The 24,019-nt window shown below is 47.3% G+C and overlaps 1 protein-coding gene and 1 non-coding gene across 13 annotated transcripts in view; one reads left to right on the top strand and one right to left on the bottom strand.

Moving 5' to 3' along the window:
* Positions 1 to 22,090, bottom strand: part of usp54a (ubiquitin specific peptidase 54a) — a 43,923-nt gene extending 21,833 nt beyond the window's left edge. For 2 of the 12 annotated variants that reach the window (XM_026190592.1, XM_026190591.1), the window contains exons 1-2: positions 12,171 to 12,656; positions 4,233 to 4,901 (exon numbers count right to left, since the gene is read on the bottom strand). In XM_026190592.1, the coding sequence (XP_026046377.1) occupies positions 4,233 to 4,415 (183 nt within the window). In that variant the 5' untranslated portion in view covers positions 4,416 to 4,901; positions 12,171 to 12,656. Of the gene's footprint in view, positions 1 to 4,232; positions 4,902 to 8,866; positions 8,888 to 11,681; positions 12,147 to 12,170; positions 12,657 to 21,850 lie in introns of those variants that run through there. The other 10 variants (XM_026190580.1, XM_026190590.1, XM_026190581.1 and 7 more) reach the window with 9 other exon arrangements.
* trnat-agu (transfer RNA threonine (anticodon AGU)) lies at positions 19,555 to 19,628 on the top strand. The gene has a single exon. It is a non-coding gene; the product is annotated as a tRNA-Thr (tRNA).
* Positions 22,091 to 24,019: the final 1,929 nt, after the last annotated feature.

The raw sequence follows: 24,019 nt of genomic DNA, 5'->3' as shown, positions 1-24,019 counted from the left end.
GGTGTCTATTACACCGACACGGGGTGAACAGAAATGTGCTGATCAGGACGATTCAGACGTGATGCTGGGGCTTAAAAGCAGACGGAGAGGCGCTGATCTGATTCACGCTTGGACCTGAGTCCTCAGTGAAACAAACTGCGGCGTCAGCATTTGGTCGTTTGCTTCCTCCTTCCTGTCCCCGCCACCCCCGCCGGCTGCAATATGTCGCTGCGGCCTCCAGCAGGTCGACCAGGTAACAAACCGTCTGTGCAGATCTGCACGCCGAGCACACGTCCCACAGAGGAATCAGCGTTTAGCGCCTTTTTTGCTTTGAAAGGATGAAATCAGCCTGCAGGACGCAGCAGGAGGAAACATCAACACCTGAGCACAAAGATCAGCCGGACGAGCCGCAGTCGTCACTTAAATCAAAGCCCAAACGGAAACCTGCAGGACGAACAACACGCAAACACAAAGGGTCCACCACAGACTCTACGGGAGCGACACTCAGCTGATAATCAGGAACATCCAATCAAAATCTGAGATGTTCCCTCGGTCCGTTAGTACAGTGACATCACAGCAGCATTTTACTGATGAGGCCATTAAAAAACAGCACAAACACGGTCCAGAGGTCCAGTTCAGGTGAAGCTAGCAGACAGCTAGCAGCTACAGCCACCTGTGTCACCATCCACCTGTCAGCCAAAGAGGCCACGCCCCTAATAATGCTAACTTTAATACAATTTAAACACATGCTGTGAGGGGGAATTATCGCTAGAGAACAATCAGTGTGCGTATCAGGTTATGAATGCTGGAAAGATTTAACATTGGAGTCAATGGGGACAGATTCACTGAATTTCCAGGATCAACAACTGAAAAAGTTTGATGTTTGCAGCCTGAAGCCTTTAAAAAATGAGCTCTGTGGTGTTTTACATGCTGTGTTCTTACACCTGTGCTGCTCATACTACACATGCATGATAACATCAACTCACACGTGAGTGACCAAAGTAAAATAAAGTCAGAGTGTGCGAGGCTTTCTTGGAGAGGTGGATGTTCTGAGCAGCAGCAGCAGCAGGAGGATGATGATATTGATAGAGTGTGAGCAGCTGCTTGTTACTGCGATCTTCTTCCTCTTCACTTTGCCTTCATCACATCGAAGCCTCTGTGCGTCCCGTCAGTACTGATGTCTCTCCGATCTGCCACCTACTCAGCTCGGCGCGGCGCCCCACAGGCCCGCTCCGTTTGATCCGTTACGGTTTGACGTGACCGGGCGGACGGACAGCTGCAGGGTCCAAAAGGTGCAGGAGTCAGGAGGAAGCATGTGTTCATGGTCGGACGGACACCTGAGGCAGGTCGTTACCTCAGACTCTTTGATGTTGATCCAAGAAGTCGGAGCTCCAGTTTTGCCGATCGGAATTCTGGGACTCATGGGTGTGTGAGAAACCGGAATATAATGATGAGCAGCAGCTTTGTTCACATGATGTCGCACACCTGCAAAGGTGCGTGTGTTTGTGTGGTGACCTCTGACCTGTGCCGCTCAGCCTCTAAGCTCATAACGAGCGCCGTCACTTCAGCAGCACAGACCGCCAGCCTCACCACGAGGGGTTAATGAGTCAGCCTGTTTACACCGATAATTACCACCCTCCCTCCTCCACCCTCCTCCTCCACCCTCCCCCTCCCGATGAGTCATTAACGAGCGCTGCCGTCAGTCTGGGAGGCGACGCTGCTGCACGCGTTCATTACAGCCTCACTCAAAGAAGCGGCGCAGATCAGCTGGGCTGTTATTAGAGAGGGTGTGTCGGACGGCGGACCCGTGTTGTTTACCTGCTGCAGTGCCAGCTGACTGGCTCAAAGGCACTGTGGCCAAAGTGCGAGGCTGTGCAGCGGCGAGCATTTTAAGAGACAGGGCGTCACGACGGGACGGCGAACGGCTCGTCTGGAGGACACGCGCTGACTCACACAGGGTTAAACCAAACCACCGCCAGCGCCATCATGCATTTAGAGCTTAGAGGTCATTCAGTAATGAGCACCGTTCAGACTGTTATTACAGAAGAAACACCGAAAACACACAAACTTCACACGAGCATCTGAGACGGCGCAAACATGTACAACATCTTTAATTCAGCAGATTATGAAGTCGAATAAAGGCATTTAAAGACCAACCATCTGTCTGTCCGTCCATCCAACCATCTGTCTGTCCATCCATCCAACCATCTGTCTGTCCATCCATCCAACCATCTGTCTGTCCATCCATCCAACCATTCATCCGTCTGTCCATCCATCCATCCAACCATCCATCCATCCAACCATCTGTCTGTCCATCCATCCAACCATCCATCCATCCAACCATCTGTCTGTCCATCCATCCAACCATCCATCCATCCAACCATCTGTCTGTCCATCCATCCAACCATCCATCCATCCAACCATCTGTCTGTCCATCCATCCAACCGTCTGTCCATCCATCCATCCAACCGTCTGTCTGTCCATCCATCCAACCATCCATCTGTCTGTCCATCCATCCAACCATCCATCTGTCTGTCCATCCATCCAGCCGTCTGTCTGTCCATCCATCCAACCATCTGTCTGTCCATCCATCCAACCAACCATCCATCTGTCCATCCATCCATCCAACCATCCATCCATCCAACCATCTGTCTGTCCATCCATCCAACCATCCGTCTGTCTGTCCATCCATCCAACCATCCATCCGTCTGTCCATCCATCCAACCATCCATCCATCCATCCATCCAACCATCTGTCCATCCATCCATCCATCCATCATCCGTCTGCCTGTCCATCCATCCAACCGTCTGTCCATCCATCCAACATCCATCCATCCAACCGTCTGTCTGTCTGTCTGTCCATCCATCCATCCATCCATCCATCCATCTGTCTGTCCATCCATCCAACCATCCATCCGTCTGTCTGTCCATCCATCCAACCATCCATCCATCCAACCCTCTGTCCATCCATCCAACCATCTATCTGTCCATCCATCCATCATCCGTCTGTCTGTCCATCCATCCAACCATCCATCCATCCATCCATCCATCCAACCATCCATCCATCCGTCTGTCCATCCATCCAACCATCCATCCATCCAACCGTCTGTCCATCCATCCAACCATCCATCCATCCAACCGTCTGTCCATCCATCCTTCCATCATCCGTCCGTCCATCCATCTGTCCTCTTCCACTTGTCTTTATTGGGGCCATCACCATGGACAGTGTGTCATGGGGCTAACACAGAGAGACAGACAACCATTCACACTTACAGGCAATTTGAAGTCACCAGTTAACCTAACCCCACTAACTGCACATGTTTGGACTGTGGGAGAACACACAAACTCTACAAAGAAAGGCCCCGCCCACATGGTGGCGTAAACCCAGGACCTTCTTGCTGTGAGATGACAGCGACGCATGTGTTTCAGCTCTTCAACGCGGCCTTTAAACTCAACAGGTGTTTTCCCGAGTTTCTTTTCCTGCACAAGACCAACAATAACAACAATAATAATCATCATCATCACAGTCTCTATTAAGCATAAGTTGTGAAAAAATGTGAGGCCTGCAATTACTGACTCTGTAAAAATGTGAATTATTTGAAGAATTAAGTCTTTGTACCTTCTGGAAGTGTGTGTGTGTGTGTGTGTGTGTGTGTGTGTGTGTGTGTGTGTGTGTGTGTGTGTGTGTGTGTGTGTGTGTGTGAGAAAGAGACGCACAGAGCTCAGCGCTGTCTGAGCAGCTCGTTTTGTAATTTAATGCTGTTGAAAATAAGCGTTACACATAGGAAACATCTGACTTCTGAGTCACTGATTCCACAGGAAGTAACACACACACACACACACCTACCTATCTGTTGTGCAAAGCTAAAATAACAGGGACGTATCAGACGTCCTTGAAGAGATCTGACATGATGTCACAGACTCATCCCAATACCCCTGTGACACTCAGCTGTTTTAAACTGGGCATAAACACGTACTGTTTAGCTCAGAATATTAAGTAAACTGCACTTTTTATATAAAGGCTCAAGATTCTCAGTCACAGTGAGCACGTTCGACACAGACTAACAACACAAAGTACAATACGAATATAAATGATACTCCTTTTAACAGCTTATACTTTCTATGTTAACATTTTCACAGGATTAATACAGTGCTCTGATAATGTCAGTGTGTGTGTGTGTGTGTGTGTGTGTGTGTGTGTGTGTGTGTGAGAGCCTGAAAGCTGGGGCCAAAGGTCAGAGTGTGAGGCGGTACCTGCAGAGCGCTGTTCAGGAAGCAGCTGTTCTGTCCCGGCTCGTTGCTCAGCCCTTTGCTGGGAGCGATGGACGTCGTGGTGCGAGGTGTCAGGATTCCCTGCATCCCAGCCCCACCTCCTCCTCCTCCGCTGACACCACTTCCACTGCTGTCTGATGCAAAGTAGTTCCTCTTCCACGACATATTCCCAGTTTGTTCTCGTCTTCGCTCCCTGTAGGGATCAACTTCCTGTCGCGTATTCTCGCTTCAGTGCAGATTGATCCATTTCCTCCAGCCAAGAGGGAGGCAGAGATAAAAATATCCAGAAACGAAGAACGTGAAGTCAAACAGGAACGTTAGCATCCAATAAAATGTAAAAAAAACAATAAATCGTCTGAACGTTTGACATGTATCAGTTATCTAAAATTTCTCACTTCGGTATTTCAGGGAATAAAAGGCTTCACATTCTTAATGAGCATCTGTTTACAGGCTGAATATTCCACACGCACAATTCCCAGTATTCCCAAAACCCTCTGCTGTGTAATCGCAGGATTCCTGCCCTTCTATCCACCCTTCAAACATCAGCAAGAGCAGGTCATCCTCATCGCCGTGGCCACGGGGCTGAGGTCGGACACACACTCAGGTCAGAGGTCAGAGGTCGAGTGCAGGCAGCCAATCGGAACATACCTGCTGGAGAGAAAGAGGACAGGGAGGCTTTAGAGGAGGACTTTATTTACCGTCGCGCTCGTTCATGCTCTGCCTGACTCCCCCATCCTCACACACACCCAACCTTTTGCTCATCAAACGCAGAGACAAACGTCTCTGATATTCTGTGTGGACCGATTGAGCCTGGAAGGATGAAGAAACTGAAATGTCCCGAGAGCAGCGCCCAGCTCCAACACATCAACACAAAGGGTGCTGTAAAGCAGTTCGAGGTGCTGCGACGTCCCCAAAGCTCACAGGAAGTATTTCACCACAACAGAAACCTGTAAAACTTTGTGTGCATCCATCGCCTCGACCCCTGATACCAAACCCTGCTTTATTCTGCAGCTCCATTTGATGAGCTTGTGAGCGTGCGTTTGATTCCATTAGACGTTAACACTTAAATCTAAATGACAGTAAAACACTTCCTGCTGTTTAAAGCCCAGCAGGGCCTCAGCGGACGTGTAACACCCTCCGGATTTAAAACACGTGCACGGTTACTGATGACATCAGCAGAAGCGCAGCAGGGCCCGAGCTGTGTGCAAACTGCAGGAGCAGAGACATGAAGGTGTGCTGGGTAATGACAGGCTGCAAGGCTGCCATTACTCTGTAATAACTGGCCTGTGAAGCTCCTCTAAGACCCCAGACTGAGATAATGTTAGGCCTGTGCAGTGCAGATGCTGTAATGTGGAATCCTCCTCCTCACTGCAGTCACCCCCTCTCCACTCCTGCCCACACCTCCCTCGCTCACTCTCGGTATTGTTCCCCCACGCAAGATTAAGACAGACGCAGATGTGAAGATATACAGATGTTAGAAAACCAGACATGAGACACAGAAAGAGGTGGAGCCAGGTCGATAAGGGAAACGGGCTCAGATTTGGGCCTAATGACCTTTAACACCACCCTGTCCAGACTGGAGCTTTGATTCTGATCATGTCCTCATTGGTTAAACCAGACCCAGGCTTCACCTTTGACCTTTGAGCCTGAAAATGAGCTGCTGTGCTGCCTCAGGCGGGGTTCAGTTTGCTCAGACCTCAAAGGCGTAGATCTGTGAGTCGGCGTCTAGGAGGCCGTTTCGTCTCCTACGCAGCGCTCTTGTGAAACAGATGTGCCACAGCCAGGCGGGTTCGCACATTTGATCATTAACTGTCAGACTCGATGGGCGTTCCGGCGGGCGGAGCGATGCTCCTGAAGCGTTTCCCTCTTTAGCCTCGGCTGTTTCCATGCAAACTGCCCACTAAAGCCAAACACTCACACAGGTTATGAGTCACATGGTGTGCATGTTCAACAGCTCACTGAGCTCAGCACGCGCTCGCCAGCACGCGCTCGCCAGCACGCGCTCGCCAGCACGCCTCACACGACCAGCACCACCTGCACCAACCTCCTGGTTCGAAGGATCAATGCAAAGGTTTGGAGCAGGGTTTGGGTTAGGAAAGGGTTACACAACGCAGTGCCTTCTGAAGTGGTGTGTGTCCGTGTGTGTGTGTGTGTGCCTGTGTGTGCGTGCATGTGGTAATCTGCAGGTCAGAGCAGAGGGAGGTGAGGAGGGATTAGCCTGATCAGATGCGTCTGTCTGGTCAGGATTACGCCGTCTGTCTGCGGGTGTTTCTGTGCAGGACCGAGTCTCCGTGTGGACACTTTTCCAAAGGAGCCATGACAGGTTCAGAACTGAGACCGGTTTCATAAAGTCCAACTGAGCACAGACTCAGGCGGGCGTTTGAATTCACCTCGCTGAGGTCAGAGGTGTTCTCTGTCTGGCTGTAAGCCCGAGGGTTAGAGGGTTAGAGTGAAGCAAACAGCGTGGGCTGCATCATCAACAAACCACTGCTGTGATTTCTGCCTTACAACACGTACAGCTTTGTTTATGATCTAAGAGGGTTCAAATGATTTTAGCGTGGTGAGTGCAAACTAACAGCCTGGATCATTCGACTGCCTCTGCGGCAGTGAAATGTCATTTAAAGGAAAAGAATAAGAGCAAAAGGCAGGCTGAGAGGCAGCGAGGAGCTCATGGAGCTCAAGTGAAACTCGAGTGAAACTCCGAACGACTCGCCTCACTTCCTGCGCAGAAAACTAAAATGTGACGAGGACCAAACGACACGTTCATGCTGCACGATCTCTAATCCGGTTCTCCCAAACCTGCTGCATGGCAAATACATACAGCAGGTAAACCAGCAGGTGGCACTACAGCTATTATTCAATCCAAGACATTTTTCTCAATGAAAGCGGCTCCAGTGCACTGAGACACACCGAGGCACTGAGGGTCGCTGCGCTGTGGACATCCAGGCTGCAGTTCCTCTAACGTCCATCGGAGGCTCCAGCCTGTGAGTCAGTGAGGGACACAAGTTTGAGTTATCTGATAAATCCTGAGCTGAGGCCGACTAGTGAGGTCTTTGTCAGACACAATTCTTTTCTCAGGCTTAAAAATAATGAAGTGGGCGGAGCTCCGGGCCTACAGGTGATGACAGAGTGATTAATGAAAACTCCAAAGCTGACCAGCAAACAGGTGAAACAAAGAAAACCAATCGTATCGCCCGCTCTAACACTTTTAGGGTGTTTGGGTTTTTACCTGTAGACTAACTTCCTGTTAGCGATTAGTGGTAGCACAGGTTGGAGGTCATTTCCTCTCCCGGTGAGCGCCGAGGCTGATTTAGTGTAAAACTGGTTATGTAACAAAACGGCAGTCTGTCGCAGAGGCTTTACAGCCACACACAGACACACACACAGCGATATAATCACCTCTAATTCAGCAGGCTGGCTCGGTGCTGCCTGTGTGCAGGCTGACCGCGGCTGCACTGGGAGCACTGGGCAGAGTGGGGGTGCTGGGATAAAGCCGGGGGGTTGGGGTGGGGGGGGCATCGATTTGATTCGGTCCGTGAGCTCACGCCTTGTTTTCAGACTCGCAGCTCCTCATCAGCGAGCAAAAACAACCAAACCCAGGTTTTTTGGTCTCTGAGACTCTTTAAAAACGATTCACCAAATAAACAAAGACCACAATGAAGTTAAGAAACGAACGATGACGTAAATATAAAAACAATAAGACGTGATCAATATTTGGCTGTTTGAGGCTCATTTCAACTTATTAACCTAAAGTCATTTTAAATCTGCTTATACTTATTATGCCAAACATTACATACAATAATACATACAATACAGCTATGTTCTTGTCATTTGATATTTTAATGATTTTAATGCTCATTTTTAATATAAAGTACCATAAAAATAATTGACATGCAGTAACTAGTCGATTTATCATTAAGGCTGCCACAAACGATTATTTTGATAGTCGACTAATCAGATCATCATCCATTGGACGTATAATGAACAGCTTATTGCACCAGCAGCATCTGCTCTTATATAACTATCACTAGCTTACAGCTTTAAGTGTGTAAGGTCTGTGCTAACTAACAATAAAGACAAGATGATAGTTTATTAAATTTTAATGACATTTGCAGTTTGTTTCGGTGAAGTTTAATAAACTCCTTGCTATCTAAAATATAACAGGACACCGGAGTAAATTCTTGAGCATCTCACACTTCTGATGATCAGCTGTCTGCTTGACGTTTATTCAGCTGTGCAAAAACTATAACTTTAATCTCAGCCAAACCGATTTACTCAGGAACAAATAAAATACTAAAAAAAGCCAAACAATAACATTTTCAAGTTATCTAAGTGACTCATATATCATGTTTAACCTGAGTAGCGGCGGTGGGTTTGAAAACAATCTGCCGGGAGTCCGGTGTTCTCACGGCTCTAGTGAGCCTAGCCCCCGGCTAGCTAACGAGCTAGTGGGTAACAGACGTCTCCGAAAACGTCGGAGCGCTTTTGAAATTATGCGGTGTCCTGATAAACTGAGCCGATATTTGAGGTTTACACAGCTACATTCTCGCCTGAAAATATGTTAAATGTTTATTTTGTGACCCAGAAAGAATAATAAGAGTAATATTAAAACTAACTAGCTGCCGCCATTGTTGGAAACTGAGCTGGGCCGCGCTATGAATTCTGGGACACAGCTGCTTCTTCTTCTTCTTCTTCGGGGTTTAACGGCAGCTGGCATCCTTGTACATGCAGTGCTGCCATCTTCTGTTTCAGTCCGTTATTACACTCTTAAATCCTGCTACTTATTCCTGCGTCTTTCAGGATCTTACAAAGCTTCAAACGATGCGTCGACTATTAAATCAGTCGTCGACGATTTTGATAGTCGACTAATCGTGGCAGCCCTATTTATCATAGTTGGAATTAAATAATAATAATGATAATAAATAAGCACTAAAAGTTTGTTCTTGAGCTTATTTGATTTTTTAAATGCGATTTATTTTGTCCGCTTCGGTGCTCTGTAGACGGCCTCAGACACAGGCTGTTCCCTTTGCTGTGCCTGGATCTTTGCCCACAGGATGAATCTAATAAACGCTCTGTGATGTTTTCCGGCAGCTGGAACAAATCGATTGAAGCTCGATTCATGTAAAGTGCAGATTCTCGGGTCCTGCGGGACTCCCTGGAGCCTCCGCTCAACATTTATTCATCAAATTAAAGTCAATACTTGTAAAAATGAAACGTGCCAGATGCAGAAAACACTCAATAATGAGGAGGTGACGGACGGCGGTGAGAAGAGGAGGAGGACGCGGTTTCTTTAAAGGTGTTTAACGGCAGCCGAGCTTAGATCTGTGCAGATCCCCGCTAAGACGCTCTCCGGGCAGACCCGGCGTCGCTGACCTGCTTGGCAGCTCGTCTGGAGGAAGATTTGGGGACTAATGACTAAAAAGGAGAGCTCATGAATATACAGCTGTCCTTCAGCGCTGCCACGGCCCCAAAATAACTCGGAGAATTTGGGAATGTGGAGCACTTCAATCACTTAATTCCACTCAGTGAAAGGAGGAATTAGCTTTTTGTCGTCTCCCCCGTGAGGCTCTCAGACGAGCCGAGGACGACGGCCTCAGCAGCTCTCAGAGTGGCTGCTTTTTAAACACCAGCAGCAGAAGAAAAGACGCCTGCTGTCACTCCCATGAATTCAAGTCATGTTTTATTCACAATCGGTCCAAAAAATGATGTTTACATGTTGTAATGTCTGCAGGTTTGGCAGCAGAGTGATGCAGACGATGATGTACATCAGCTGCATTAGTGAGTCAGTGCAGGCGTGTGGCTAACGTTAGCGGTGTTTCCTGATTTTAAAGTTGATTAAGAGTAATGCGTCGATGCAACTTGATGAAAACACAGATTATTGTCTGTGATGAAAAGAATCCTGTTTCAGTCGAGGGAACCAGAGCGGCACCGATCCGGTGTCTCACAGATGTTTCAGCCAATCACAGGAAGTGAAACGCCAGCATTAACCTGTAACTGAACTACGCTGTGGACACGTGACTGCTCACTGCACCATCTTGTGGTGCAAAGTGGTATCACACCAAAGTACAGCACGGCCCTTTGTCCACACTTCGGCTGACATCACTGCGGCACAATGCAGACATTTTCCTTTCTGCTCACTTTGGAAGGTTTTTAACTATTTTTAAAGACACATATTTAAAATAAGCAGCCCTAACGACGCCAGCGTTCTCATTTAGCCTGTCATTAGCAACCTGCCAAACTTTGCTGAGACCTGTGAGAGCTTCAGAGGTCACGAGTGGGGTTCTCGCAGACCCACGCTTCCTGCTGGAGAATATTTACAGCTCGTCTCAGGCTTTGAGTTCATTTTAATGATTAAAATCACAGATTTATCATTTTCTTTCAGTTTGTTCATCATTTCCAGGAAGCGCGTCGTAACGCTGGTATTGAAACGTGCGGTACAAACAAACTTTATTATCACTGTTATTATCTGTTTGTGTCTGAGCTGGAAAATCGTTTTACTGCACGTCTGACGTGTTCTTCATTCCCTGATCAAAAATCTACAGATTTCAAGTCTGAATATTTTCCAACAACACTTTCCAACTTTAGAAGCTGTTACACAGATACGACAATAACAGCTCCACGGTTAATTATTCTCTCAGCTCTCACTCACGTGTCTTATCTGCAGTCCGGTGTTGGGATGTCAGCCTCAGATGTAACGATCAGTGATGATGATGATGATGCTGCTGCTCTGGTTTCACTTCAGAAACAGGACTTTAAAGCTTCTAACTCACAAACTTTTTCCCATCACACCCTCTTCTCTCAAAGTATTGTTCTAATTTTCACTCTCCACATTCCTCACAGCAGCAGCAGCTCCATCAGTTCAGTGAATCAACAGTAAATCATCCAGACTGGGAGGAGGTCTTCCTCCTCCTCCTCCTGTTCTTTCAGCACATTATTTTCCCATGAATACTGCTGAATAATGTTCTTTAATTTAAACCTCAGTGGCCGCCCCGGCACACTACATAACTCACATTTCCTGCAGGACAGTGAGAGCTGCTGCACCTCCTAAACTTCCCTGAGAGGTGGAGATGCTTCAGCCTGATGGAGCTGCAGTGAAACCAGACCTACAGGTTGTTTTACTCCGATTAAACCTGCTTCTGTTCACGATGATTCATTAAACCACAATCGGTGACCACCCATGTGTGGAACATGAGAGCAGCTAGTTTTGTAGTTTTTGGCTCTGAAATCTCATTTGTTACACGAAAATCTAAGAAACCACTCGTTCCATCGCATTTTGTCGCACCGCGCCAAACTCCTTTTAAAAATATGGCACTTTAATGTTTCTTTGCTTGCTAAGCACAGCACACAAGGTAAATAATATTAAAGAAATGCCGTTTTAGAAATCGGGAACAGCGCTTTAATTCGGCTGGTTCAGTTCCAGCCCACACTTACATTTCATAACCAAACAGATCTCTTTAAAAGTCCCAGCCTGTTGTTCCCGGTGATGAAGAGCAGCAAGGATCCACGGATGGAGTTGGGATCGATGACATAAAGATGAGGACCGGTGTGTACGCGGTGTGTGAGTGACCCCGACACACGGAGTCAGGATCAAACCCGAAACGTGCGCAGAAGCAGCGTAGCAGTGCGGCGGAAAACCCGCAGTTTTTAACCGGAGTCCGGCGCGCCGCCGGGGCTACATTACATCACTTCTAGCAAACTTCACGGGAGAACAATGAGGGCGAAGCAGCTTCGGCGGGCCGGGCTGACCCGGGCACAGCCTCCAGCTGCCAGCACGGACTCCGGCCGGACGGGGAGCCCGGCAGCGCCAGCGGGTCCCGGTTGTGCCCGGTACCGACAGCCTGGTGACACTGCTGCGTTTCGAGGCTCGAGCTGAACACGCAGGCGAGAAAGCGGAAACACGGAGGCATGAAAGGAGCTCACCTGTGGCCGGAGCAGCGAGGCAGAGCCCGGGGGAAGGCGGCCGGCGTGTCCGGGGAAGGAGCGGCGGCGGAGGTTATTGTGTTTGAAGCGGCAGGACGGAGGGGGAGGGGTTACTACCTGCAGCATGGGGCGCGAGCACCAGCGCGTGCGCCGGTGCGATGGTGTGTGAGCACGTGAGCGCGTGCGTGCGTATGAGACGGAGGCTTCCGAGGACTGCTGCTGCTCCTCAGGGTGATTCAAGTAAAAGTCAAGCAAAGGTCCTTTACTGAACCGGGAAAAACACCGGAACTAAGCTCCGTTGGTCACGCTCATGTGTGTTACACCTGCAGTAAAACACGTCACAAAGTGTGCACGCTCAGCCGCTGAGCCAGCATTACCTGTATATAAAAGATGGACATTTTTGCTGCCAAGACAGAAGAGCCCTGTTAGGACGAGAGGGTGGAGTTACAGACACTGATAGGTCTGTGGTACGGTGACCTCACAGCAGCCATGTTATTGGTCACACAGGCTGTATCCCAATTCAGGGTCTGCAGCCTTAAAGGCCGCATTTTAAGGCCGATTACGTCACCGCGACGCAACAAAGGCTGTCCCAATCCAAAGGAAATGCGGCCCTCAAATGCGTCCTTCATCTCCCTGAATTTTAAGGACGTGGTGGTGTAGACTTCGTGGCCCAACATATCCCAGAATGCATAGCGCGGCGGTGGGTGTGGATAATTTTGCCGAAAAAAAACGGCGGATGAGGGGCGCCTGAAGAGTACACTTTAAGTACTGAATATGATGTCACTTATTGATGTGCAAATGTTTAATAACGAAGAACATTAAAACATGACTGTTGGCCACATGTCGACAAAGTCATGTGACATTAGTGACGTTTGTACTAACTTGGTTTTAAAGCCTTTACTTTAAAATATACGTCGTTCAATAGCTGAGCTTAATCTTACAGAGAATGATCAAAGCTCATGTAGAAACAAACACATGAACAAAAGATTTTCTCCTTCATTTCTGTCAAACACAGCTGTATGACACGTTTCCAGCTGTTAGTATCATGGTTGCTAGGCAACCTGGGCATCACAACGGAGGTTAGACCGTCCCATTTCACAAGCCTCGCACTTCCGGCCTTAGCGGTCTTTAAGTACGCGGCCCTTGAGGATCGTTGAGGCTGCGTACTTTAAGGCTGCAGACCCTGAATTGGGATACAGCCATTATGTCATTAAAAAGGCTCCATCAGCACAAACACAAAGCTAGCAGCTACAGCTGTCTGTGTCACCATCCACTTGTCAGTCACAGAGGCCACGCCTCTAATAGTCATTTGTCTCTGCCTCCTGAAACGAACCCCTGATAAACTGTTAGTCTCCGTTCTCCACTATGTAAAACTGTGTCATCTGCATATAGAGGTACTCTCCTTCTCTACGTTCCTCTTCGACTTCCTCTTATCGCGTAACAAAACTTTAATATAGCTGTAATTAAGGTGGAAATGATCATCTGTGTATCAGGCTGTAAACATTTCTCATGTGAAGTTTTAACATGAGTCTATGGGGGCTGACTCATGCTGGAGCCTCTGCTGGACACTAGAGGAACTGCAGCTTTTGGGACTAGAGCACTGATGCTTTAAAGTTATCGTTTCGCCCCCCAAACGTCCTCGAGTGTGTATATCTAACATTTTTTCTCCCTCACTCTCACTAAGTAACATGCAAGCAGCTTGTATAATGACGTTTGTTCTGAAGTATGCTTTTACAGTAAATCTCTGGTACCACCCGTTTCTTTGATCCAACATGTAAGAGCGGCTAAGGGACATTTGTTGTGTTTTTAAAAAATGATGAATGTTTTTGTGCTAAATGTGTCCTAACACTGGACCCTTTAGGGTATATTTAAAGTAAACACATGGATTTACTGTGAGATTAGGTGAATTCAGTATGATCACATTTAAATAAAGTCATGAGCTTATCAGCACAGTTGTATCTGAAAACAAGTGACTAATCTGGGAGTGTGATGGTGAAAATAAAGACCTGCAAGCTGACTGTGCAGCACGCAGCAGTGCTGAAGTCATCAGTGTGTGTGTGTGTGTGAGGCTCTATCGACGAGGTTATTGATCACATTCGGAGCACAGGAGGACACTTTGGGCTCAGCTCTGACTGCAGGAGCTGCACAGGGCTCATGATGCGCACGTTTAAACCATCATTCATGGTTTTAATAAGTAAAAGTCCTTTCTGTTCCTTGAGTCGGCACACACACTGACATGGACAGATGAGGAAAACGTGGGGCCCGGGCACAGCCATAGCAACCCCCCCACACATACACACACCCCACCTATCTGTGAGAATACAGAGTTAAGACCTTCACTGGAAAGGGCATAAAACAACTTGTTCTTATTTTTGTCCATTTTTAGTGAAGTTAAAAATCTTCGGTTCCTAATGAATTTGGAGAAACGGAAAAAAGAAAGACCCAGAAAACACATTAAAATGCTGCCCCCTGGTGGTGAAAAAGCAGAGGGTTCTTACCAAACTGCAGCTGGAGATGATTTTAATGACACATTTACTGCTGTAGCTTTGTCTATAACAATCCAGCATCATAGATATTCAGTGATGTCAAACATAAGGCCCGGGGCCCAGAACTGGTCCTGCACAGACCCCTATGTGGCCCTCTGGGCAGTTTTGGAAAATATGAAGCATGGCACAGATTTTGGGCTTGTAACTGAGAGCTCCACCGTGGCTGTTCACACTTCATGACCAAAGTAATGAAGGAGCAGAAAAATCAGTCAAATAAATGAGAGAAAAATCCTGTTTTTGATTTTCGACTGTGCGTTGCTCACCGTGGCCCACATCTCAACAGATTTAGATTTTTTTATTTGCTAAATATGATAACACAGCAAATAGATTAAAACTGGATTTTCCACAGTTTGTTATATTTTCAGCCTGACTTTTATACTGAAAGGGTCACTCCCAGACCTCATACAGCTGCTCACATGGAAACAAATGAAACCGCAGCAAAACAAAATTAATTTATGGTTTTTATGTCACAGAGAAAATTGAAGCTGAGTGACTTTATGAGTGGAAACAGCTGCAGTCCAGAAACAACAGCAGCAGCACTCGATGAACCCCAGGGAACACCGGCCCAGAGAAACGATGCTCATAGAACACAGTCATTAAAGAATCGTTTAATATCAGAACGTAAAGACTTGTTTCTCCTTGCAGAGGATCTGCTGCAGCCACGGTAAAAACAGGAGGAGGGCCGAGCAGTAAGTCCACGCTGTTTAATGAAATAACAGGAGCAGCTCGGCTCATGTTTGGGTGGAGAACACGTCTGAACCGCAGTGCAGCCTCAAACATTCCTCTGCTGGGAGGAATCCGCCTGGCTCTCGTTAAACTGGGCTGAACCGGAGCGCAGCAGCAGACGCTTCACGCTCACTCGCTCGTTTGTTTGCTTCTGACTTTTTAATTAAAAGCAGACGATGTCAGTGTGAACGTGCCAAAAGACTCTCCGCTGCCTCTCTTTCTTTCTTCTGCAGTTTCTATTCTTTAAAGTATTAAAGAGACTCTCGGGAAAGTGGAAGCACCTTAAAGCTGCAGTCTTTTTGATGGCCAGCAGGGGGCGATCTCTGAGCTCGCTCAACTCTTTAATCTCGATTCACGTCTGACTGAATCAAGTTAGGAGGAGGGTGGTTTTCCACCCAGAGGGAGGCAGAGTGAGCGGTACAGAGGTCAAAGGTCACAGCACACAGACAACAGTGGTTAGAGGGAGTGTGTGGTTAAAGTGGACAGACGCCATGTTTTTACTGTCAAATGTGAGAGCTGGGCCTTTAAACCGCGAACATGTAAAATCTGTGAATCTTCTAACGCAGCTGTTCACAGGAGTAATTAACAGCTCTCACCAATCAGATCGCTGCATTCAGCAACAAGAGTGCTCAGAATGCATCCTGGTACTTAATCACTGGCACTTTTCTGAACCAGCCTTTCTGACAAACAACCTCAACATAAACCGACTAAATCAGATCAGACACAGGCTGTGTCAGCCGATGTTTTACTTCAGAGGTGCAAAGCATGACGACTGTGAGCTCAGGACTCACAGTTTAAATCACAGCGTGGGGGAACAGCCAGGCTGATCTCAGATCTGAGTCTAACTGCACTGACGGGATATTTCCACTGGTGGAAACTGTCCAGCCTGTTTCTGAAGCTCCTGCTGAGATGTTCCACTGCTGAGTGACGCTTATCGCCACCAGCTGTGTTTATCCACGCCAAAAAAAAGGCACAATGTCCTCCGAGGGCTGCCACATCAGTCTAAAGTTATCTTCTCGTTCCTGTGTTTCACTGTCCTGCTACAGGCGGTAACAAGTGTCAGTGACCAGGTTTCAGCTCATTTACACACAGCGTGTTCATCAGAGAGCGCTGGCACAGATTTATACTGTTTCTGTTTGAGCCTGAGAGCTTCAGCAACAACGTCAAAGAAAAGATGAGAACAAAGGATGGAAATCTGAAAACAGAGCACACACGATGGGGTCCAACATGGGACAGGGCTGTAAAGTTTTATTGGTTTAACAGCCTGAAGTGTGTGCCTACAGGGCTGGAAAAGCTGCAGTTCCTCTAACATCCAGCAGAGGCAGCAGTGAGCCAGTGGTCATAGACTCCCATGTTAAAACTTTCCAGCAGAAATAAACATGTTTACAGCCTGATACACAAACTGTTTGATCCCTGTAGATACTTTCACCTGTATTTTATTTTACTCAAGTTTTTAAATTGGATTAAGGCTTAAAGTTTGCAATGTTATGGGGCGTGGCCACTATGACTGACAGGTAGATGGTGACACAAGCTGTATCCAAATTCAGAGGCTGCGTCCTCCTCAGGACCCGGCCTTCGCGTTCTACGTGGGCCGGGTCCTTTGAAGACTGAGAAGGCCGGAAGCGTGAGGCTGTGAAATGGGACAGTCTAGCCTTCAGATCTGCGTCAGCGCTGTCTCTGTGGAGTTTAATAAACTCGGCCGTCTGCTCCGTGCTATCTAAAATATAACAGGACACTGGAGTAAACTCTCGACCGTCTCACACTTCTGATGATCAATCAGCTGTCTGTTTGACGTTTATTCAGCTGTGTGAAAACTAGAACTTTAATCTCAGCCAAACCGATTTACTCAGGAACAAATCAAACACTGAAAAGTTATCCAAGTGACTTATATATCATGGTGTCTGACAACGATGTGCCGGGAGTTCGCTGTTCTCGCCCCGGTCAGCTATTGAGCTGGTGGGTAACAGACGTCTCTGAAAACGTCGGAGCGCTTTTGCAAATATGTGATGTCTTGACAAACCGAGCAGATATTTGAGGTTTACACAGCTACATTCTCGCCTGAAAATGTCTTAAAACTTTATTTTGTGACCCAGAAAGAATAATAAGAGTAATATTAAAACTAAGTAGCTGCCGCCATTGTTGGAAACAGGAATTGAGTTGCGCTATGAATTCTGGGATATGGTGGGCCACGAGGAATACAACCGACCCATCCTTCAAGTCTGGGGAAAAGGAGGACACATTTGTCGGCTGCATGTGGAGGCGTCTATGAATTTGAACAGCCTTCGCCGCGTTGCTGTGATGTAATCGGCCTACAAATGTGGCCTCAGGAGGACGCAGCCTTTAAAAACACACACACAGACCTATCAGAGGTTTGTTCCTATGCAGTTTGGGTGTTTTGACCTTCACTTGGCTTTTCCTCGAATGACCCTGACGAGAAGCCAGCTACACAAACTGTTTCGGCCTCTACAGATAATTTCTTGCTTCACGGGAGGACACAGGAAGGAGCCATTCTGCTTTTGACGTTTTACAGTGTCTCAGCTTTTTGGGAAAACGCAGTTGTGAGTTCAGCCACCTGTTCACTCATTTCAGAGTTTAATATTCATGCAAACACCACTTTATATTCACCAGAAAATAAGCTCATTTTTTCATGCATCACTGCTGCAAAAATCTCCACTGCCTGCAGAATGAGACGTCTAATGTGACGTTCTGCAGTTCACAAACAAGCCAGTTTGTTTATTTCCTGTGGTTTCCTCATGCCGGCGTGCTACTGTTGGACCGCGGGCGCCATCCAACGTGTTTTCAAACACTGTGAGTCACTTCCATCGCCTCACACACTGCAATCTGACAACAACCATCCCTCCCCGAATCTGAGATGATGAACAAAGCGCTCGCTGAAGTGAGAAAGATTCCAGCATAAAGAGTCTGCGCACGCACACAGACACACACACACACACACGCACACACACACACACACACACACACACACACACACACACACACACACACACACACACACACACACACACACACACAGCAGCTGCTTGTGTTTACTGGGCCACAGAACAGCTTCAACAATCACAGTCACTCCAACACTTGTCTCTGCAGGAGAAGTCAGGACTGCTCTTTGCTAGCAAACTTCTGCAGCGTAGCTGGGGTTGGTACGGTGGCCCTGAGAGGTCAAATACACTACAGCCTAACAACACAACACAATGCAAATAGAAAAGAAGCCCACAGAAGTTTTAAAAAGTCAGGAAACAAAACAGAAACAAAGGAAGTGTTTTTGGGAGGCAGAAAAGTGACAGAACAGCTAACAGTGAACAGTATATAAGTTATGATATGAAAACACACATTACTGCATCCTTTCCTCCCTCACAGCACCAGTGGAAGCCACTGGTTCATCACAGACACACTTAAAGGAAGCATGGGATGCTTCTTTTAAGTGTCTCCTGGGTTCAAATCCCAGCAGTGCCTTACCTCCCTACCAATGCCATTACATTTCATTAATGAGTGCTGATGGCGGGAAGCATTGGGCGTTATGCTTTCTCTCCTTCGTTTCCAAGAAGAGGACACAATGAAGATTTAGACATGCCCAAGACATCAATATTGGGTGAACAACCCTCAGAAGCTCCACTAGCGGTTTAATGCCTGGGACCCTCCAGCATTTGTTCTAGAACTGAAGAAGCTTCTCGGATCGGGTGCAAAGAAGTTTTTAAAGCTCTCAAGAGTACCGTGAGGTGGATAACTGAGGACATACAAAGACTTTCCTAACTGCATGATGGATGCAGATGTGACACCACGCTGCTATCACCTTGTTGCAGATGCATCCATCATGCAGTTGATGCAGATGGTTTCAAATGGAGAGCCCAAAGGCACTGCTTGGACTTGAACCCAGAGCTCCTGTTGACCAGCTCAGCCACAGCGCCTCCTTGAGGCTTCAGGGCTCCTTCTGAAGGTGGGTGGAGGTGCTGTGGTTCTGTCGGTGGCTATCAGGGTCAGCATTGAATCACAGTCTGAACCACTGCTAGAACTTTTCACAGACTTTATGGAAACCTCCAGCTTCACCCAGGTGCTGCACGATGATGGAACATGTCTGAAAGCCAACCACAGCAGGAGGTGCTGTGGCTTAGCTGGTCAAAGCACCTGTCTAGTAAACAGGAGATCCTGGGTTCAAGTCCCAGCAGTGCCTTGCAATTCTTGGTACCATTACATTAAAGTTTGCTGAAGGTGCTGTGGTTCAAGTTTTTCCTGTTTCATTTGTAAGAAGAGGAGAGGTTAGACATCAGTGCAAAGGCATTGCTGGGATTTGAACCCTAGCAGGTGTTTTAACCAGCTAAGCAAAACTCTCTAAATATAAAGAAGAGGAGAGGGGGAAGGCAGTGAGAGAGAAGGAGAGGCGAGAGTCGGGATTCGTTTCCTTCTCTTAGCTGATCTGAAAATGCTTTCATAACATTCATAAATGCTGCAATACAACAACAGGCATGACTGAAACTGAACACGAGCTGGTCCCGTTAACCAAGCTCATAAGGCAACATCTGGATTAAAAGCAGATGTTCTTCCAGATTATGTTATGGAGCAGCAAACACACTGCTGACAAACTTTTAGATGATGTCGGTCACACTTCCTCTGCTAAAGAAGGTAATAAAGGAAGCACTGAAGCGCCTTTCCTTAGAATTTGGGGAGTTCAAACAGCTGCAGATGCTTCAGGATCAAGTCACTCACTCAGGAACTTTGCTAAGAAAAACTCGCCTACACTCTGTAAGCAGACATCATCCCACGAGGAGTTCGGAGTGATGGCTACAGCTCCCTCAGGTGTCGCCACCGTCGTATCGTAAAACACACGGGATAAGTTTCCAACTTTGGAAGTTCTCACAACCTCACCTGGAAAACTACACCCATGTATTTTCTGCCACCTTCACTGCACCTTTTATTGTCCTTTTATTTCAATTTGATTATTTTTAAATGACTTTCTCACTTTATTAGAAAGTGGTGAAGAGTTAAAACTATACTCGCTGAAGCTGTAGAAGAACAATAATCCATGATCAGTAAACTGCAGTTTGATTCATTATTGCACGATACACACAGGTGAGTCAATAAAGTTTCACATAAAAACAGCACCAGTCAAACCTGCTAAACATTAACCTGCCTGTCATGTGACACCACGCTGCTATCACCTTGTTTTCATTTCACTATGACTACTTCCTGCATGACCTCAGCCTCCACTGCTCTGCATCGCTACTGTTTACTCTCACAATCATACGATGGTGACACGCACACACAGCCAGGGGCAACTGTGCGTCATCGAGTACTTTGTGTTGACAGACTGTTAGTCGCCTGTTTGCTCTCAGGTGTTTCTGCCACACACTGACACCTGTAGCAGCGATCTCTCACAGTTAGACAGCGGTGAGCCGACCTGCAGCAGGAAGCTGAAGCCAAAGTGATGATTGAACCGACGAAAAGTTGCAGAAATTTGAAGGCCAGAAGCATGCCATTAATATGAACTGCATGATTAAAGCAGTGCGATTCTTAGAAATGATGCACTTGGACCCAACATATATTCAGAATTTGCTGCTAGAGAATTTGTTCTTACGAACCAATCATCATCAGGCTAGTCCTCAGGGAAGGAAAGACCGAAGTGATTTGGATATCCATAAAGTCGTCTCACGTTTCAAATGGATTCTTCTATAAATATATTGTTCCTCAAAGTGGTTAAAACAGTGATGCAAAATAATACTAAAGTGATGGACGATACTCCTGCAAATTCATAAAAGAAACGGGTATTTAACCTGTGGTGGGGTTCTCAGCTTGGGGATGGTCCCGAGAGTCACTGCTCAACCCTGTCATGTGAGCTGTTAAGACTGATTCTTTTGAAGAGCTGAAATGTCTTTGAGACCCTAACAATGCAGTGAGATGATCCTTTGTGCCAGACGGATTACCGTAAAGGCTCCATTCAGTTTAAAAAACGTGCAGCTGATTATTACATTTTCAGCAACACAAACTAGTCGAACACCATTTGGAGGAACTTTGCTGCTCCTCTCAGTGCTGAGAGGATTATCAGTAACGAGCCACAATGTTGGACAAACTGTGTAATTACACCATTTCTAAATGATCCCAGGCGTACTCTTCTCACCATGACACTCTGATTACACCTGATGGTCTGTCACCCTGTAAACCGAAGAACTACAGCTACATAAACCTGACTGTAGTTTGGCTGTAAACCCTGTTCAGAGTTTTTGCGGTGGTGAGGGGGCGTGGGGGGGACAGATGTGTTAGCAGATAGTGAGCCAAAGCATGCAAAACACCAAAGGAGCTCAGGACTAAGCTGGAGTTCCACAGTGAAGCTTTAAAGTAAAATCAGGTGAAATTTGAATGGAGTTTGGTGTGATCAGGGTGTCTCATTCAGTCTCTCACCTTAACACAGCAGCATTCAGATGCTCTCCTCCTGCTTCTCGGCTGGGTCTCCTTCCTCGCACCTCCTCAGGGAGACAAACAGGAGCGATGGTCGCAGCTCTTCACCTCCTCCTTTGTCTCCCTCCACGCTCAGCAGCCGTCTCCCAGGTGACTCAGCCAGAGAATGACATCATCCCTGTCAGCACACACACCTGTTTCCTCAAAAGCACCACCTCCCTCTGCCTCCACACACCTCCTCCCCCTGCACCCATGCACTTCCTGGATCTCTTAAAGGGACAGCATCCCTCTGGAGCAACAGGTGAGCCTCCCTGCTGCAGTAACATCCGGCTGCGCTGGAGTCATCAGTCACATATATTGATCTGTGATATTGATATTCTGTGTCTGCTGAAGGCCTCCTCTCCTCTGTGTTTGCTCTGATGCAGCGCTGATGTCAGAGGACGACCGCAGAAGAAGAAACTCAAGCTACTTTTAAATCATGATTAGACAAGGTGTGCCACCTGCTGGTGCAGAAGTCTGGGGACTTGAATCAGATTTCAAACAACTCTGGATTAAAACATGACTTTAAAAACATCATTTTAAGATTGGTAGCTCATTTCCACTCTGTAACAACAGCTGGAAAATCTGTCAGATGATGGTGAGAGTCATTAGCCACACAAGGAGAAATCCTGGAACAGTGTGACTCATCCAGGAGGTCACAGAAGAACCAGGAACAGTATCTAAAGCCCCGCAGGCCTCACTCGGCTCAGTTCAGGTCAGAGGTCATGAGTCAACAATAAGCAAGAGGCGGGGCAAAAATGGCCTCTGTGGGAAAGTCCGAGGAAAAAAACCACTGCTGACCAACTAAACCACAAAGGCTCGTCTCACAAACATCTGGATGATCCCCGAGAGTTCTGGGAAATATTCTGAGGACTGATGAGACAGAAGCTGAACTTTCTGGAAGGTTTGAGTCACATCTGCGTCAGACTAACAGCGTTTCAAGATCCCAGCAGCAGGCAGACGCGGTGGTGGAGGTGTGATGGTCTGGGCTGCTCTGCTGTGACTGAGGGAGCCACGAGTTCTGCTCTCTACCAGAAAACCCTGAAGGAGGATGTCCGCCTATCCCTTGGAGTTCTGAAGCTCAAGAGCACTCAGGCAGCAGGACAATGATGCAAACACAGCAGAAAGTCCACCTCTGATTGGCTCAGGAAGAGTAAACTAAGGTTTTGGAGCGTCGAGTCAAAGTCTGTTCTTAAATCGCTGAGGTGCTTCAGCGTGACCTCAAACAGCCGTTCGTGCTGGAAAACCCTCCAATGTGTCTGAATCCAAACAGTCCTGTGAACAAGGGCGGAGCTAAACTTCCTCCACAGCACTGTTAGAGAAAAGTGGCCATCGTGGCCATATCTGTAACACGCCGCTGTGCCTTGTGCAGCAATAGTGGAGATGAGCTTTGAACAGGTCTTGGTGATCTCCAGTGAGGGAGGAACTCTGGTACTGGTCCTGAACTGGTCTGAGAGTCGGAGGGCAAAGTTTCCAGTTTCTGTCGAATCAACAACTACAGGGAGTAAATTTAGAAACCAGTCAACGTTCTTCATTTACCAGTGTGTGTGTGTGTGTTTCACTGCTGTTTGTCTCGTCTCTGACGTGCAGATGCTGTTGGCTTATCCTCGTCTTCCTCTTGCTGCGCCCACGGGTGGTGACGTCAACATTTGAGAAAAAGAATAAAAATGGATGTGATGAAAAGATGAAGTGGCTCAGCCTGCTGTGGTGAGGTGTTTCTGCAGAGCGTTGCAGATGTCACAGCTAATCCTGGAGCATCAGGACAGCCGTCAGGATGCTCTCGCTGAAGTGTGGCTGCGCAGACGGCAGCTCCTCTAAACCACACTGAGAGTAAGGCTACGTTCACACTGCAGGCCAAAGCGCATCAAATCTGACTTCTTTGACCCTCTGTGACCCATATCCGATCATGATATGACAGTTTCAACAGCACAAATCCGATCTGGGTCACTTTCGTATGTGGTCCTGAATCCGATACATATCCGATGTTTTAGAAAGCGACTGCTGTTTGATGGTCATGTCGCATTAAATCCGTCTTTTACGTCACTGACACAAGACGGACGGCAATTATCAGCGCCAGAGAATACAAATGAGAAAGCATGGCGGCGGAAACTGGAGACGGAGCGAGTCAATGGA

This window comes from Astatotilapia calliptera, chromosome 13 (assembly GCF_900246225.1).
Source record: "Astatotilapia calliptera chromosome 13, fAstCal1.2, whole genome shotgun sequence".
Classification (NCBI taxonomy): Eukaryota; Metazoa; Chordata; class Actinopteri; order Cichliformes; family Cichlidae; genus Astatotilapia; species Astatotilapia calliptera.
Note: the sequence above shows the minus strand (reverse complement) of the source record. Positions and strands in the feature narration are given on the sequence as shown.